The sequence below is a fragment of the Corythoichthys intestinalis genome, chromosome 20 (assembly GCF_030265065.1).
Source record: "Corythoichthys intestinalis isolate RoL2023-P3 chromosome 20, ASM3026506v1, whole genome shotgun sequence".
NCBI classification, from domain to species: Eukaryota; Metazoa; Chordata; class Actinopteri; order Syngnathiformes; family Syngnathidae; genus Corythoichthys; species Corythoichthys intestinalis.
The window spans coordinates 25369502-25389482 of record NC_080414.1 but is presented as its reverse complement, the minus strand read 5'-3'; the positions used below and the strand labels follow the sequence as shown (position 1 = coordinate 25389482).

Below are 19981 nucleotides of genomic sequence, written 5' to 3'. Positions count from 1 at the left end.
AAAATTTTAATCGTTTGACAGCCCTAATGATTATATTACCTTATTGAAGAAAAAATCACTATATACAGTGTTTTGGAACATTTGGTATTGATTTGGATCAAATACTTTAATTTTCGGACTATAAATCACTACTTTTTTCCCTGATTTTGAATCCTGCGCCTTATAATCCAGTGCGGCTTGTTTGTTGATTTATTTGGGTTAGTAGGTAACACTTTATTTGACAGCGGCGTCATAAGACTGCCATAAGACCGTCATAATTATGAGATGATTATGACACTATCATGGGCATTAACGAACACTTTTGACTGAGCTCAAGTATTATCCGGCAAATTATGTCACCAACACTCCATTTATGTCCAGCTTGGATCTTTTACATCTATTCAAAAGTGAAATAATTTACCGGATGACACAAAATGACATCCGTCATAAGTATTCATTAATGCTCGTTGCAGTGTCATGTCGTAATTATGATGGTCTTATGACAGTTTTATGGCGCCTTTGTTAAAAAAAGTGTTACCAAATACCAGGGCTAGCAATTAATGAAACAATTGGAAGAGAAACTGAAGAAATATTTAGCACAGAACATGAATTTTGATTGTTATTTCCATCTGTAGCGCTGCAATGCATGCTAGGAAACATGTTGGACGACAACCGTGTTGACATCAGGTGTCAGCAGAGGTTGACTATGCAGTGATGGCCAAATGAAACTTCTTAGAGCAATGAAGCCTTGCAACCAATTGGTTCAAAGCTTAATGGTGGTTCATTTGGTCTTATTGACAGTCTTATGATGCCGCTGTCAAATAAAGTGTTACCGGTTAATATCTTTTGGTATAAATATCCCATACTACAGTGAGCAAAGCTGCGGATTATTGTCCAGTGCAGCTTATCTATGAACAAATGTCGTTCTCGTGTCAAATTTGGTGGATGGCGGCTTATAGCCAGGTGTGCCTAATAGTCCGAAAATTACAGTATATTAGTCTGTTCAGAAAACACAAATGCAAACTGACCATTAACCAGTGCATATCTCTGAATCTCTACATTAGGCGTACTGCATAATAAGCACTATCCTTAAATATTCTGGATAGTAACAATATTAAATATTGAAAATAATTCAAGTACAAAAACCAATACCCAAAAACGAAAACTTGGGTGAAAAGACATCGTTCTTGCCTTTAATTTTGCGCGAGAAGTAGTGCCGGTACAAAGCAAGGCATGATCCGCCCACCTAGCCAATCATCATCGTGTTTTTAATGGCATCACCACCCCCTTTCCCTCTTCCCCGCTGACAAAATCAACTGTTGACAACTCACGCTTCATTCAACCAAAATGTAGTAACGTGCGCCCTTCACCTCCTCAGAAACGGGTTAGGGTTAATGGTGTTGCAAAGATGGGGAAAGTAATTAATTAGACTACTCACTACTGGAAAAAATAACACTGTTATTCTAACGCAGTTATTAACAACACTGATCATAACCTGCACAGGTTAAATTCATATTCAATTATTGCTCAAAAACAATATAAGTAAACTGCTATTATGATTCAAAACACTTGTCATCATTTTGCCAGTCTGCAATTAAGTTAAGCAAATTGTAATGCAATTGGTCACATTTCCTTAAAGTTAAGGTGAAAGGATAACAGTCAGCTGAACAGCCTACACCAGATAAACTGATGGTCAAAATGCACTTAATCAATTGAGGCATTTCCATAAAGCTTTCAGAGGAAGAAAATCAACATTTTTATTAACAGTTCAATTGACTTCATTTCCCCAAATCCCTCTACCAGGCATGAGTGGGAATCTGCCTATAGGGAAACGGTAATAGCTCAAAGCCACAGTGAGAGTCTTGATCAGGCTGAGGGGATAGTGTTCATAGGTGCAGAAAATAAGAACAAAGGGAGCTCTGTGTGGTCTGATTAATGCATGTCTCACGCTTGAGTCAGAGAGAACAAAATGGAAATGTCGACATTCGAAGGGTTTTTTCCCTTCAGTCATCCAGATGAAATCAGAGTGATTATATAAGTGCGTATTGACAGACTCAAAATGTACTCAGACTCAAACTTCTGAAATTATTCAAATTGATCTTCTACACGGGTGGGTCATCTGTAGTTTACATTATCTGTGCATTGGTGAACACAAAGCATTCCAGATTGAATATCTTTCCTCCTTCCTATTGTAGGCTCTAAGGCATGTTGTAGGTACATACTATTGTGGCTATGAAAGATATGCGTAGTGACATAAACTGATGTGTGTGGAGGAGAATCATGACAAGTGTTAGGAGTTACAACACTAAAATACTTTCTTTAGTAAAAGCAACAAACAACTTCAGCTTTCAGCATCAAATACCATTGTACATGGTGCCCTTATGTGTCTTGAATCTGATGCGGTGTGCTTTCAATTCACACCAATGCAAATTCCCTTTGCATCAGTGCAATATGCTTTGACCAGAAGTGTGAGTGGTACAAAAGCAATCTGTTTCAAGGTAGACACTTGCACTTGTAAACAACTGAATAGCCATTGACTAGACCAGATGGCGACGGTCGTGTACATCAAACACACAATAGGCATGTCGAAGCATAATCATTCTAATGAGGAGCATAATTATTCATCTGTATGATTACATCTTTTAATTTAGAATGTAGTTTTTGTCTTCATTCTTCAACCACAGCTGTTCTTTAACAAGGTAAATATTGGTGAAGTGCACCTCTTTTCCAAGGTTATTGTCAGTTTTAATTACCTCTGAATTTGTATGAAAATAACATTTTAGACATTGAATGTTCTTAAGCTGCATTCATTCATCATCTTAACCGCTCATCCTCACAAGGGTCGCGGGGTGCTGGAGCCTAACCCAGCTAACAACGGCAGGAGGCAGGGTACCCCCTGAACATGTTTGCCAGCCAGTCGTAGGCCATGTTATTAAACTTACTTTGCGTAATTAAAATAATAATAATAAAAAAGTAAACGTACTAATCAATTATAAGTATAGGCCTATTATAAGTAGGTTTGTGCTGTCTATGTAAACATAACCTACACCTTTTATACCATATACATTATGGTGTGACAAATGAGGTGGAAAAAAACCAAAACTGCATTAAATAAGCAATTAAATAACTCATTTATAATAACATATCCTCAGCAGGGAGACGCAACTGCAGGAACAGAATCACAGAACTCAGTGGTCATTGTCACGACAATGAACATTAAAACAATTTAACAGAGAACAAGGTGAAACCAAAGGCAAAAATCACATTTATCAATATGAATTGGACTGTGACTCACTTAATCCACGTTCACGCCATGTAGTGCAGAGTACTACCGGCAGGGTTGAAAGTGGGTATAAAAATTTGGGGCGTAACGATGCTTTGACTCCGAAAATCTGACTGCAACTGGCAAACCTCGATATTTAAAAAAAAAAAAAACACACGCATCTCCAAGAAGAAAACAATCTACTAACGTCAGATTTACATACGCAAGTGTTAACAACAAGCCCAATAAAGTGCTTGTGTAGCATCATCCGTTTCCATTGATATTTATTATTTAGGGGTTGGGGTTCAATGGAGTTCTCGCAGTGTGTGCATCTTCTGAGTCCGACAAGACACCCTGCCTACGCTCCAGTTGTCCTTTCAATTGGCTGACATACTGACATGTGATCAGCATGGATAGTTAGCTCTGAAACGCACGTTTCTGGGACAACAAAAAAAAGAAAAAAAAAAAGTTTCTTGAATTAATGCTATAAAAAAGGGCAATGCAATGGAAAATTGATCAGATTGTTAAGAAAAGAATTAAATATGCTTATTTTATTTGGCCTAGTGGGGAGGTTCAGAACATCTTGTAATATGAACCATGTAATAATCCCTGGCTCCACAAATATTGAACAGATTTTTTTTTTAATTCGAATGCTTTATGTGGTCCTTAGACATAACTTTTTTTTTTTTAAATCAAACAATTTTTAAAAAAAAATTGTAATAATGTTCTCTAACCTGTATCATAAATAATACATTAAGCATTACATGCAGTTGTCGTGGTAAGTCAAACATAACTAAAGTGAGATTGAACAAAATTAGGTTTTAAACAAAATCTTTTACTGCAATGAGGTTCAGAAATTGTCTCAAATGTGATGCATTTGACAGTAAAGTTAATGTGCTTATGTACTTATTTTTGTTCATTTACCCATGTTAGGCTACTTATTTATATCCTTATAATATAAAAAAGTCAATGTTTGTGTTATCTTCAAAATGTATTCCATTTCACTGTGCATAATGTAAGTACATCCGATGTTCTGAAGTACAGGTAGTCCAAGTAGGTAGAACGAGTTCCGTTCCTGCGCTGGCAATGTAATCCGGATTTTCGCGTTAATCGGAGTTAACCCTTTAAATAACTCAAAACACCCTCTAAATTGAAAAAAACAACAACAACAACAAAAAACTTCCAAAAACATGTACTATACATCATTGCACTGTCCTCGCAAAGACGTTCGAGATATGTCCTACCTCGACAGTGAGCTAAGCTCTGAAATGACAATGTCAGACGTCCGTGTGGTTTGTTAACTTTATTCAGCTGCTCATGACATCAACACTTGCAGAGTGAAACTAAAATAAAATGGAATTAAATCAGTGTCATCTTCAATAACAACAATTCAAATTTGCATTTACAAGTAGCTGCTGATACAGAAATAACAAATGATTAGCATGTATCAGTCGGTGTCTGCACATCATCAAAAACAATCACATAAACTCGCCCGAAGTATTCGACCACAAATGAAAACGAACAATAAACAGTACAAAAGGGGTTATGTACAGCCGTTGCCTATGGATGCTTCACAAGCAACAAATGTGCACGCAGGCCGTGTCTGACTCAGCTGCTCTGTGTCAGGTGGGCGGGCGCATCTGTACATGGGTTCGCTTCCTGTTCTACGCTTCCTGCGTTATTATAAATTAAAGCATGCATCACAAAAGTCAACATATATAATTTTTTTTTTTTAATGTGTAAGTCGTGTCCGTCGTAACCCGGGGACTATTTGTAGTTAAAATTAAGGTTTCGTATTTAGATGCGAGGAAATGAGGGAAAATAAAAATTAGGAGATGGAGGTTGAGGTTACTGTATGGTGTTTTTGTTAACTGATATTTTGCACATTATTAAAAAAATATATATACATATTTGAATGAAAATAATTCTGGCCCCATGACAACCTTTATGTCAGCAAGTCGGCAAGAAGTTCAAGCCATTTTTATATTTATAATGCAGTGCAGTTTAACACATTTTTATCTGTTCGTAGGTCGAGAAAAGTGATTTTGGTTTTATTCAGCGTGTGAAAATAGAGGCACTATTTAAAAATATAGATTATTGCAATACAATGTATCACAAAAGTCAGTACACCCCTCGCATTTCTGCAGATTTTTAAGTATATCTTTTCATGGGACAACACTGACAAAATGGCACTTTAACACAACGAAAAATAGTCTGTGTGCAGCATATATAATAGAGTTAATTTATTTTCCTTCAAAATAACTCAAAATATAGCCATTAATATCTAAACCCCTGGCAACAAAAGTGAGTACACCCCATAGAAACTACGTAAAAAATGTCCAAATTGAGTACTGCTTGTCAATTTCCCTCCAAAATGTCATGTGACTCGTTACAGGAGTGCTGTCAGCATTGCTGCACAGATTGAAAAGGTGTGTGGGGGGAACAGCCTGTTAGTGCTCAGACCATACGCCGCACTCTACATTAAATTGGTGTGCATGGCTGTCACCCCAGCAGGAAGGATCTTCTAAAGACGGTACACAAGAAAGCCTGCATACAGTCTGCTGAAGACATGTCAACAAAGCACATGGATTACTGGAACCATGTCCTGTGGTCTGATGAGACGGGCGGGCTTCCTTGTGTACCGTCTTCAGAAGAGGCTTCCTCCTGGGGTGACAGCCATGCACACCAATTTGATGTAGAGTGGGGTGTAGCACTAACAGGCTGACCCCCCCACCTCTTCAAGCTTTGCAGCAATGCTGACAGCACTCCTGTAACGATTCACATGACATTTTGGAGGGAAAATCACAAGCAGTACTCAATTTGGACATTTAGGGATGTGCGTAGTTTCCGTGGTGTGTACTTACTTTTGTTGCCAGGGGTTTAGATATTAATGGCTATATTTTGAGTTAGTTTGAGAGGAAAATAAATTATTATATAAGCTGCACACAGACTACTTTTCATGGTGTCAAAGTGTCATTTTGTCAGTGTTCTCCCATGAAAAGATATACTTAAATATCTGCAGAAATGCGAGGGGTGTACTCACTTTTGGGATACACTGTAGATTGTAACCAGTTTACTTCCTTAATTTACACCAAACTTTGGAAACTCAAGCCTGATTAAAGTTTACTGCTGGGTAGAAATGTAGCTTTAGTAATGGTTTAATCTTTACACAAAAGTTATTTTCAAATTTTACTGACGAAATAAAAGCAATATTGCTTTTTATGGTCGCTTTTGTTGTAGGATTTTTCTTTATTCCAGCTTGTCAAAGACGAGCAGCCGTTATACTGTAATAGTCTACATTTTATCCTCAGGAGATTAAATTCTCATTACCTCCATATTTTTCATTTCTCTCCCTATCAAACTAATTTCATTCATAATTTTTCTGGCCCACCTTTAAATGCCAATCATTTCCCCAGCGGTCAGACAGTTCAAACATTAAGTCAGTCATGCTCTGGGCTCAGATCACCTCCTGCTCCCGAAGCAAAACACAGCTTATTACTGAATGAAGGGGAAAAAAGTTCAATAAACCCCAGAGCTGTCAGAGATTATCAGACTGCAACATTATGCTGACAACTATGTTGCAGTGTATCGCTTGCGCTGTGTGTTTGACACTGATAAATATGTCTCTGTGGGTTTCACTCGCATGGCAGCGGTGGGCATCTCCTGTAACAGGAAGAGAAGTGTGACCGTTGGGAGTTTTTATCATGTCATTGCTTAGGTTTTGGCAGATGATAAACCAGCTCATAAACTGGTTGCTGTGAAAATCAAACTAAGAAAAATACAATTTTCCTTTCCTGGGGCTGTAAACTGTAGAGAATTTCAAATGACAACATGCGACATTTGTTCACAGCTTCTCCCCACCAACGTAAACTGTTGTCTGAGCTGATCTTGTCCTCCATCGCTCCTCCTTACTTTCCAAATCTCAGAGGTGACCACAGTAGAATGAAACCTTTTGTATTTCTCCACGGATGGGCAGAGATGAGTCATCTAGCCAGTATTTGGTTAGAAATGTCACAACAGCTATTCAAAGCTGCCTATTTTTCAACTTGTCTCGTGCAATGCTGATTTGTCATTTTTGTTATATCGGAACACCTCCCTGGTTCATTATGACTCAGTCTACCTTATTTTGAAGCTCACAAACCTTACGATTGCAAGAATCTAATTGAAAAGCTTTGAGAGCTGAATTGATCTTGTGTTGGTTAAACATGTTTACATTTTTACTGACACTGGTTTAAAATGAGTGAACCCAACAACATATTCCTTATTCGATAATCTAGCCCATTAAAAGTTTGACCCCATTGCTAAATTCTACTTATTCTCTTTAGTACTGTGTTCAACTGTTCTTGGCATTGATTTATTTCTATGTGTGTCGGTCGTCTTTTTGCAGTACAAACTTGCAACAGCCTGTTGAATGTATGGCACTAACAGACCACCACTCAATTACTATCACCATAGGTGGTTTTACATCCTGTGTGGATGCAAGATGCATTACTAATATCATTTACACAGTATATTTTACAGTACAGTGGTGCCTCTACATACAAATTTAATTTTTTCAAGAATCTTGTTTGTAAGTCAAAATTGTCGTATGTCAAGCGAGATTTTCCCATTTAAATACATTATTATTCGATTACTTTGTTCCACAGCCCGCAAACCCATGCTAAATCCTTGCTAAATACTGCATGTACAATTGCTAATATCAATTACACATAGCAAAAATATCGATTATTTTAGTAGTCGATTAATCTATCAACTAGTTCCTTCGAATAATCGAGTAATCGGGAGATATAAAACAATGGCTTGCTAAGATTGAACTTTCAATAGAGCATTAAATGTGAACACAAAATAAAATTTCAGAGTGTTTCTTAAAACTGCAGAATTGCACTTTCATTTAAAAATAAATTAAAATACCTGAGCTTAGCTTCAAACGGAATTAAAAATTAAATAAATGAGGATCTAAATACACCAAAAAAAAAGGCTAACTTCATAGCAAAAGACCGCAAGCTTAAATGCTATAAAATGATATATATATATATATATATATATATATTAGGGCTGTCAAAATTATCGCGTTAACGCGTGGTAATTAATTTTTTAAATTAATCACGTTAAAATATTTGACGCAATTAACGCACATGTCCCGTTCAGAAAGTATTCTGCCTTTTGGTAAGTTTTACAGCAAGACATTTTGTGCTGTCCAACAGCGAACTCTTGTGGTCGCTTTGCGACATGGTTTATTGTTTTCTTTCCAGTTCATTATGGCTGCACGACGTCTCGGGCTGATAATGTTGTGCTTATATGATCCTTGGACAAGATTTGTCCGTAAGTATGGTTGTTGTAAAGAATGTACATATTATGTTAGTAAGCGAAATGTTATATTTTTTGTATGAGACGCTTTTTGTTTATGTTTAGTGAACCTGTATAGCGTGCTAAGCTAACGTTGTTGCTAACGCAATGCTTGTGTACTTTTTTTTTGTAGTTTTACGACGGTCTAAAGAGGACAATGGTTTGAGGCCATTTTATTAATAAATCAGATGAAAAAGGAAGAAGTCTAATTATTAAGGCGTCGTTCACTAGCTGTCTAGCTTTGGAAAAAGTAGACGTTTCGGAGTGAGGACAGCATAGACAGATTTAAATGACAGTAGAGTGAAATGCCCACTACAGTCCTTTTGTACCGTATGTTGAATGTATATATCCATCTTGTGTCTTATCTTTCCCTTCCAACAATTTATTTTATAGAATATATACATAATTTACAGAAAAATATGGCATATTTTATAGATGGTTTGAATTGCGATTAATTGCGATTAATTACGATTAATTAATTTTTAAGCTGTAATTAACTCGATTAAAAATTTTAATCGTTTGACAGCCCTAATATATATATATATATATATTTTTTTTTAAATATATGCAGTACTCTCAACAAATCGTTTAAACTCTTTTCCACAAAAAACAGCTGAATATACCGATAAACTAAATTACGAATGCATAAAAAAAAAACACAAGCTTATGTTGGTCTTAAAAGGGAGCAGCTGCATTCAGCCATGTTAAATGAGTTATGTCATAATTACTGTTGTAACTAGAGGGCAGTGTATCCACACATCAATAAAACTAAATGCAAACACGCTCAAAACAAACCATTATAACGCCACTCAAGTTAAACTAATACTCAAAGCAGCAAAATTTACTCTGAAGCTTTTTTTCTAATCGAATGACTCGAGTTAATCGATTAATCGTTGCAGCACTAAAACAAATGAATTATATACTAATCGTACTAATAATAAATGGAAATTAAAATTTTATTGTCACCTTAACTTATAGAGACAGGCGAACAGAGGTGGGAGGAGACGGCAGGTGTGTACGGATACGGCGAGCCGTGTTCCGTCTAATTTAACAAATGCATTAAATAAGACACATTTACAACAAATAAATTATGAATATAATAACAAAAGCGTTTATGTCACCTTAACTTACTGGCGAACAGAGGTCGAAGGGAGTAGACAGCTGGTAGGTGGGGGGGGGGGGGGGGGGGGGTTAGCCACGTTGTCTTGCCAGTTCACACACACGCACACCATGCTCATATTTTTCTATCATTTCCTTTTTTATTTAAATGATAAGCGCCAGCTTTTGCCTTTTTTCACCACCTGCACTACCCTTCTTGGGACCCATGTTGATTTCTCTCACAAGGAAATCTGCCGTGCATCCGTTTTGCGGGAAAACAATGAACTTGCAGCGCTGTCATAAATCGTCATATTTGGAGCACGTCGTCATATGTTGAGACAAACTTCGAGTCAAATTTTACGTAGAACGTCGAAAGAATCGAATGTCGAGGTAGCACTGCATACCATAATTTCATTTTCACAATGTAGTACGGTTTAAATTGCAAAAGGTCTCATGAGTACGGCACACACAGTTCCTCTTTTTAGCACAATTTGGCCACAATAAGGAACATTTGGCACCATTTTTAATTTCTGCTTGCTTTGCCAGTCTTGTTGATTTCCCTCTTTTGTATCTTCCACATCATATTTAAGTTCATCAGGTATCTCTTAATCATTGTCCTTGCTGGTGATTTTTTTTACAATAAGCCTTTTAAAATCTCCGGCTTGAATAGCAAGTGGAACTGTTCATTTTATTTCCAAGGGAAATCATCCAGTCTCACCATGAAAGCCTACCCTTGACAAATCCAAACTATAACAACAGAATGGGAAAATATCATTTAGATTTAGTCTTCAGATAGATGTTTGCATCTAAAAGTGATTTTCTTCCAACTACAAATAATGAAACAAACCATTTTGGAAGCAGACAAAAACTAGCAAATGGCTCTGCCAAAAAGGCAGACTTCAAACAAGCTAGACAGCACACTTTACAGCAAAGTCACCAGACAATAAGACTAAAGAAGTTTATGGAAATGTACGTCTTTAGCCAGCAAGGTATCATCTGAGACATATCAAGCTGGTCTGAGCTCCCCATGGAGGTCTTGGTAATTTCCCTCATTGTCTTGCTGAGCCTTGATGCCTCCCAGGCTTGAAATCAATATTTCACAGTACCATCTCACTGAGCCAAAACATTCTGGCAAACTTTGTAACGTTGTGTTAGGTTAAATAGAACAAAATGAAAAATATCCAATCTTTTCTAGCCAAGCACACACAGATGTAGCTCTGACAGAAAATCACTCAGATTATTCAGAGCCAAATGTTTAAGTTTTTAACATGAGTTTAACTAATTGAATGTACTAGAGCAGTGGACCCCAACTTTTTTTTTTTGCACAGTGGTATGGTTTGGGGCCCAATGCACTAGAGTGTACAACAATATGTTTGGCTTTTAAGCAGTTGACTCCCAGTATTAGTGTAAAAGCATTGTTAAAAGCAAGAGGACAGAAGCATGCCTTTAGATAATAAAATAACCACCATTTTGTCATAGCTGGCTATTATGAATATTTACTATCGGTGAGTGCAAACCTCTTGAGTCACCAAAAATAAATAAGGGGTATGTCAGATGATCAGCAGGTCAGAATGAAGAGGAAAAATGTTAGCACTGGGATGCTGGGGAGGTGAACTTGAATGGCCTCCAAATGAATTCAAATGAACTAATGAGAAGAATTTGTGAACAAGTACTTTATATAATCAAGCGTGGCATGTTTCCAACGTGTGTGTCTTTCCTACATCGAAAATTAAATCATTGCCTGCAATGGTGAGATTTCAGTTTATACTGTAGAAACAGAATTATTCCCGCTGTTTCTCTTTCATTGCCTGACAATAACTATTTAAAAAAAACAAGACACCAAAAACCTATGCAAAGATGTAATATATTCTATTAGGCCAGTGGCTATTTTTTGTTTTGTTTTGTTTCACTTCACTTTACACAATCAATGAAAACTTGCTAGGTTTTGAAGAAGAACCTCCTTACATCTGAATTCATTATTTTCCGCAAAGGATGTTGTGGCTCAAAGTTTTTGTCGCTCATCTGTGACGCTGCCGTTTTCTAAATCACTTGAATTGTATGTGTGTCTGTGTTGAGGGGAAACGCTTTGGTTTGGTAATTTAATAAAGCCGTCTTTTGAGTCTCCACCCATTGTACCTTCCAGGCTAGTCCAGACAAATTGGCATTTAGAGCCATTTCTCGATTAACACAGGTTCCTGTGAATGGCATGAAAATATAATTGCTGTTGACAAGGTAATTCAAGCATAAAATGTCTTTTTTTTGCACCCTGACCATTTGTGTAAATTGATCATGATTTTTTTTTATATGAGAACTTAGGAAGATCTGCTTTGACACAATATTCTAGAGCACTCTTGTTACTTGACAGCTCAGTAAAGCCTCATTTTATGCATACGCAGTGCAACAATTAGAGTTAAACGCCGTAGCAAGTTTAATAAAATCAATAAATAATAATAAATTCAAACTGATTAGCAACATTAACCCATGAGGACAATATGCCCAACAATTTCACCGAAACAACAAAAATAATACAACAAAAACAACAGTCATTAGACAGAGGGACAGTTTTTATTTTTGCTGCTGGCAATATCAGGTCCTTTTCTATGGTGTGGGGTTATTTTGCACTGAGCAACTTGGTATGCCAACTAATAGGATGCTAACAGTGCTCGCTGATTTACTGATGTGAAACTGACAAAGTGGGACGATTGCTGGCAATATTCGGCACATTTTCGCTGAAAAAAAATCAAGCGACTTATCAATGCCGTTGGGGTCAAATGTTTTCAAGTGACGTCTTAATTAATATGGCTCCCTGCTGTCCGCTGCAAACATTTTTAGACACAGTAAACAGACTGTTCCTTCCTCGTCTCCCACTGTATTAAAAGTCAAATTCAAAAGCCAAACGCTACATACACTTCGTCATATTTCCTTGTCTTAGCTCTTCATATCAGTAGTGGACCAAACATCCACATGGACACCTTGGGGAAAATTCAATTTAATAAAGTCACAAAACAGTTTAACAAAATGTCATGGGGCCCAACATAAAAGAGGTCAACATAACAAGAGGCTTTAGCCAAACTGACCTACAGACACATCTCGGTGGCCAGTTAAATCAGAGCGCACTGTTGTTTATATAAAGAACGGTTGATTCATTTAGTTTGTAATGGTGTGCAACAGGAACTTTCTCGTGAACTGTCATCATTTTTCTTTTTTTCTTGGGTTTGCTAGAACATTTAGCAGGTGCTGGATGTTTTGGAGCCATTTTCAATGACATGACAAGCACAAGAAGGCGAGCGAGAGCGATCCCCTTCGATAGCAGCAAGGTTAAAGGTCTTGGCCAATCAGCTTGCGATATTCCTGAGTGATGCTGGCCAACGAATCAGAGCGGTGGATTTTGAGTTTGGCGGGTTCTCCTTCTGCTAGCAAACGGGCAGTTAATATGCCATATTTATTTTCCCTTTTTTTATTTGTTATGAATATATATTTTTTTTTTTATCCACTGAAAAAAAATAGACTGAGGGCACGAAATTTGAAGCGCGAAGTAGCGAGGGATCACTGTACATCCATTCACTTCAAACAATAAATCAACTAATATGCATTCAAATAAACAGTAGAAAAAAATCCCTAAACAATCTTACATAGGTTTACTTAAATATCCCTCTTCAGATGATAGGTGTCAGATCTTAAACACCTGTCGTCATTACCTTAAATTAGGAAATCAAAATCAAGTAAACATTCAAATATTAACTGAAGTTTGCACCAATTCGAAACTACATGTCCAAAAAATATCAAATAAATAATAAACTAAATCTTGAAAACATTAAAATGTGGTGGTAGAGGTGGCCACCACAATATCTCCCGTGCTCTTTGCTGTGTTTGTGTCTTTTTTGGTTCAAAAATACTGCGTACACCCAGAAAATGAGAGAGCCACTGCCACCCACTGAGTAGATGTACAATTACACTTCATACTAGCACGGCAAAAAAGTATGTTCCCCGAGGTCACATGTGCCACCTCCAGCATCGCTGTGCATCCCTCCCCACTATTTGAAACGTACTGGTTAAGTGTTTTCCTTAGCCCATTTGTAATTTTGCTGGCTTAGAATAACACTTAAGGCCAAGTTATGTTTCTGCGTCGGACCTTCGCCGTCAAGGAAGACCCGATTTACGACTCTGCGCCATAGCCTGACACGGTCCTATTGAATTTTACAACCCTAGCGTCACGTCGACGCATATGACGTGAAGGAAATTGACTGTGATTGGTCCGCTCAGACTGTTGTTTCCAGTTCAGCTCAAAATCACCGCCATTGTACACGCAAGAATGGACCAAGCCAACGGGAGTGTCATCGAAGAGCAAGTCTCGTCAAGACATCATTAAGATTGCCAAATCAAAAGGTCAGCGATTGAATAAAAAAAATGGAAGAACCACTGAGATGTGTGTATTCGGAATCGAGTGGCCACACGAAGCGATGACCCAGTCGGTCAAAAACTGCCAGCTTTTTATCACTTTATGTCGTATTTTTGGTTGGTGCACTTCATCATTTATTGTGTACATCTGTTTGCTGTGAGTCTGTGACTTATTTACGTGTCACACTTCAAGTAAATCAGGAATAAAGCACAGGTTTGGTGTCAAAAAAGTTGTTGATGTTTCATTTTCAACGACAGACAGTTCACACACGATACGTCATCACTGATTGAGAGGGCCTCGGTGCTGTTATGATAACATTAACATCAAGGCTTCCAATGCTGTTTGGAAAGTTCCATAAACGCCAGAAATCTCCTATGGCTTTCAACTGGCTGGTTGTAGAACGCAGCAAACAAATCGGGCTGGAGGGCTTTGCGGACCTCAGACAAAACGCTGGACGCAGTGCTCGACGCCAGTTTGAAGCTAGCAGCCACAGCTAATTGCTTTTTACCCGAGGCTAAAACTCTCTATGCGGCATCAATAGTTGGACAGACCGCCTCGAACCTCCCCAAACTGAATCTTCTGCATCTCCTGCGCCTCAACATTTGTATGATCAACATTTATTCAATGTTGATGAGCTCAAGATCCACATTCAAACGTTCCATCTTGCACTGTTTATTTTTTTCTCCGTTAAACTAGACAAGAGGAAGTCAACAAGCATGCCCCAAAACCGTACAAACATAACGCCACACACCTCTAGTGGTTTAGCGGTGAATTACAGAGCAACGCGTCACCTGGCCGGAGAACCATCGAATGTCGAAAGACGCCGTAGTCACTGCGCCGTCACCCCAACGCGGAAGTATAACTCAGTGCTTTAGGCTACTGCTTAAGCAGCCAACTTCAAAGTATCGCAATATGTCTGACCTATATGACCCTTTTTCTTCTCATAATCCGTTATCATGTTGTGAAATTCCTTTTCTGACCTTTGACCTGATTACCTCGAAATGTAATTTTTCTGTTTTAAAATTACTAACATATCCTGCTTAGATAAGTTAGATAATAATCCATTTATTCGTTCTTTAGTTATCTTAAACCCAAACATACAGGATACAGCATATAACCTCCGTTAATTAGGAATTTGGACCTGCAACGTAAATCCAGTCTAAATTCAATAATTCAAAAGGGATGCTGCATGGATTCTGTTTAATCCTCATCGGGTATTTCCCTTGCTACTCCATTTTACTCCCACAGCGCACAGGTGGACATTTTTGTTGAATCAAGATTAATTTACCTACTGTAAAGGAGTGAATGTGAGTATGAATGCTACGTATTTCAGTGATGTGATTGACTGGCGATCAGTATATGATCCATGATGCCCCTTGCGGTCCTTTTAAGGAGAGATGTTTTGATGCATATTGAATGAATGCATGTCTTGAACTCTGGCTCTTCAAATGACTGCTTGAGAGATACCACTTCATCACAAAGAGCTCTTTCTTAGTGTGCCAGGCTATATGTGCTTGAATGTGTGGCTAATTTAAAATTACATTTGTGTTTCTTTTCACAGGTACAAGAATATCAGCCTGCTACCAACTGGTTATCATCCTTCTGGCTTATGGTTTGGTGAGGGAGGCCTTGTTATAAAATGCAGAGGGGATATGTATGAGGAACTGGCTTGGTTGGAACCAGATCTCACTTTCTCTCTGTTTACTCTTAAAGTGAACAAGAGATTTGCTTGTTTTATGTCCTCCTCCAACACTACCATGCGGACATCACAGTATAGCTATTTCCCAGCCATTACTACTTCTGCACCAAGCACATTATTATTAGCCTCTACAAAAATATCTGCCTCCTTAGAATCAGATGGATTACCTTTTCTACAAAGGTCATCTTTACACCATCTAAGGTGCAATTCTCTAATGTGAAAATGGACTCCTGTTAGATAACTCACATGGAGGAATCACTTTCTTATTGTTTTGCTGTTGCAGTACATGTGTTCATTTCTTCAAATGAACAAGAAAAATAAGAATCTATATTTGTGTTATAAATATATATATGAAATTATATATTCATCTGTTTGATTTTAAACACCCAGAGTTAATGTTTGTGCCGTATACATAGCTGACACTGATACCATATGGCTCTCATTTCATTGTGAATAAGCCCCATTTACTGCTAAAAAAAATGTTAAAAAGAATTTCATTTTTGACTGTTAACATTAGCCTTCATTTATTTCATTTGTCTTTAAGCTGTCCAAATGATCTAGTGTGCATAAATTTACATCTCGTTTGTGATACAAATGTGCATGCTTGTTGATCAAGGCTTAAAGGAGGGGAGTGTACTACATTATTTGAACATGAGTCAGCACTTGAAGTTCAGTGTTTCAGTATTTCAGATTTAGCTTTATTTCAATGTGCTAGCTTTGTTGTGGAAAAAAATGTCCTTGTCATTTTTATTTGTATTGCACCCTCTGAATGAATAAAATGGATGTCACAATTCATGAACAATTCCCAGTATGTGACCACTGAAGAGTTCATTTAAACAGAGCAGGACTTTTGTGACTTTATTGTATACGGAACATCTCTTCGTGAATATATATAAATTGTATGGCTACCTGTATGATATCCCGTTACAAATATAGTTTGACTATTTGGCCAATAGTGATGATGAGTTGCAAACTTTCCATTTTGCATAACACACATTGCAAAATTAAATGCTGGAAAGATGACCAACGCTCATTAACAGATCTATGTTTAGGAGGAGCAACTTATTCATTTGAAGTCTAAAATGTAATAAAGATATATTCATAGCATTTATAAATTGAACGCTTTGACAATCTGACTTAAACGAGCCAAGTTATTTGACCTTAAAGAGTAACTCAGTAATTGGACGCTTTCATGTGACGTCAGAACACTTTCGCCTTACATCTTCCTATTGTTATTGTCAATGCTACCTGTCTTCACTAATGTAATGAATTGTAAACAAATAAATAACAATATTTGGAAATTATTGCTTTACTTTTTACACTGACATCTTTCATTTTCTATAATGCAATTCCTCATGCGTTCTGGGTAAGTTGAAATCTCCCCCAGTTGTCCAATAGGTGAGGTAGTCAATTCCAGTGCACATGGAAAAAAGAAGAAAATAAAAAGACCCCTTTACATTAACATTCACATCAATAGACAATTTAGAGGTACCATCTTTTACACCAGATTTTAGAATCCATGATGAAGCCGAACTACCACAAAAAAAAAAAAAAAAAACTCCCCCAAAAATCATTTTAATTTAGTATGAAAATGAAAATAGTTTTTTCATTTCTCCTGGTAAAGCATTACTATGGTAAACTGATGTGTCTGAGCAACGTAAAAATATCTAAAAGCTGTGTGCTACAGGCTTACAGCAGCAAAGAGCAAGAAAACATTTTGAGAGGTTGGACAAGGTTAATGATTAGCTAACTTGACTAACAACATAATGGCTTTCCCACATTTTCTTTCTGGCAAATGTTCCCCACTTAAATACTCCGACCAAGCAGCTACAAAGAAAATAAAACCTCTGCTGATGAAATTTCTGTCTGACAACATTTATTTGCAAGACAGATGACCTGAAAACTTCTCTTCTCTGCATGAATTATTTATAAAATGTGATCTCGTATCCAAGTCAAAACAATATACTTTTTTTCATTCATTCATCTCCCATGCTGCTCATCCTCAACAGGGTCTGTAGGGGTGCTGGAGATTATCTCAGATAACTATGGGCAGTAGGTGGGGTACACCCTAAATTGGTTGCCAGCCAATTGCAAAGACCTTTTTTCTCAGCTTTTTTCAAATTAGCTGTAGAAAACATCTTAATAGGCAGGAATGATTTTAGACCATCCCTCCTTACTATATTCTCTGTTCAGCATTATGCTTTGGTCTGGTGTAAATCCCTCTTCTGATTTCATCCGCAGACCCTGGGTGGGCCACTCCAAAAGTAGTTTTTTCTTCTGTTAAAACTATTAAAATGCTAATTCAGCTCAAGACTTTGGCTACGTCTACACTAGGACGGATAATGGCCTTAAAAAGGTAATTTGTTGGACTATACGGCATGTTGGCTACACTAGTATGCCTATTATCCGAAGTAGTTGGTACACGGATAATGTAGGCGAGTCGCTTAATATGGACTGCTGTCTCCGTACACCAATCGGATACTAAGGAAGTGACGTCATGCAATTCTTAGTGCGGCCTGACGGCATCGTAAACAATGGAGGCGGTCAATCACGTTGTGGCATTCCTGCTCTTTTCTTTTCCACACATTTTTTTGAACCTTCAAACTACTACTATTATGCTTCAATTCAGTACCCATTTTATGGTCCTCCCATCGATGATGACGCGGAGATGAATGTTTTTTAGAAAGCTTGTCTCCTGCGTTGTCACCAATCAGCTATCTGTGAGGCTGCCCCCCCCCCCAACTCAATGCCGACCGAACAAAATTAAACCCCGAAAAATGGCCAGTGTGGCACACTCAGTCAGAGGCACGTGATCAATTTTTTTCATGACATTTCTGCCTGTCAAAACTGTCGCCACTTCCAGGATCGCCACTGTTATGCACAAGCACTCCTGGCAGCTTCCAGGATATAAACGCAGCGCCACACCACATGCTTCTATTTGTTATTTTCCAAGTGGTGAGAACACAACTGAGCATCGATTGTAACATCCCCAAGTAACAATGTCAGGACTGTATTATTTTCTAAAGATGTATTTCAGTCACAACTCGGCGACTGCTCGTAAGAGCCGAGCGTGCTCTAACCTTCACTCTCGCTCCTGCGTGATGCGTTTAATTGTGTTCACGAAAAAAAACAGTGATCACAAAACGGTGTTCCCGACCCCTGGCCTAGAAGGTGGAGTAATTTTGAAATTTCCTGCCGGCGAATGACGAGTTTCTGGTTCAGAGGTGAACCGCGCAGACATTGACATAACATACCGTATGAGGCTGCTCCTTTCTACGCATGCGTAGTTTGCGCAAATGCGGGCATACCTTGACTAAATGGGGGGCCTTAAACGTAAGTGAAAAGAGAAAAAGTGAAAAATAGTCGGCAAAATACCCTGTGGAGAAAATTATCTGTCCTAGTGTAGATGTAGCCTTTGAGTTGTTGTCCTGTTACATCACTTATGTTTTATTGAGTTTCAATTGCCAGACAATGCTCTTACAATTGTCTTGATAAACTTCCTTTTTTCATTAATGATAGTAACGTGTCCAGGCCCTGTGAAAGCAAAGCAGAGTCCAACCACCGTGCTCAAATCACTTTGGATGTTTACAGTGGAGTTGAGTTGTTGATGGTGGTGTGGTGTGCCTTATTCCCTCCTTTTTTCAAACATGTTGTGGTGTGCTCCTTCCAAACACTTTTGAAACTGGAGTCTTCTGGTATACATTTTCTTTTTAATTTTTACCAGTTGTGGCTTCCTCTGTGATGTCCTTCAATGCTGTTATGCTCTGTACTGTAATTATTAACATGGTGTGTTCAATAAAAATCTGAAAATATGTAATTGCTTGTGCAGTATTAGTTTAACAAGATTGTCTAATGTAGTAACTAAAATGTTTTGATCCCATTTCATGTCACAATGTGCAGAAATCGAGGGCATTCTAAATGGATAAAATAACAACTGTACGTTTTTCCTGTTGACATATCCCAGAGTCCTAATCCAAGCAAATTGCTCGTAATGTACTATATGCAGTTGAAATCCTAAAAATGCAACTGTTGGTATAATTCCTGATTGCAAGATGTTTTGAAGCTGGTAACTTCTATCAGCCGTTAGAAACATTGATGAGCATTCTGAATTTGCTTTTGGTAAACCATTTTTCTTGCAGCTGATTGGCAGTGGTGGATGAAGTACTCACTTTTTTTTTTTTTTTTTACTTAAGTAAAA

The 19981-nt window shown here is 37.7% G+C and overlaps 1 protein-coding gene across 1 annotated transcript in view; it reads left to right on the top strand.

Moving 5' to 3' along the window:
- vstm2a (V-set and transmembrane domain containing 2A) overlaps window positions 1-16591 on the top strand; it is a 105125-nt gene extending 88534 nt beyond the window's left edge. Inside the window, exon 5 of the mRNA XM_057823980.1 lies at window positions 15646-16591. Within this exon, the coding sequence (XP_057679963.1) occupies window positions 15646-15722 (77 nt within the window). The 3' untranslated portion in view covers window positions 15723-16591. The remainder of the gene's footprint in view (window positions 1-15645) is intronic.
- The last annotated feature ends 3390 nt before the right edge of the window (window positions 16592-19981 follow it).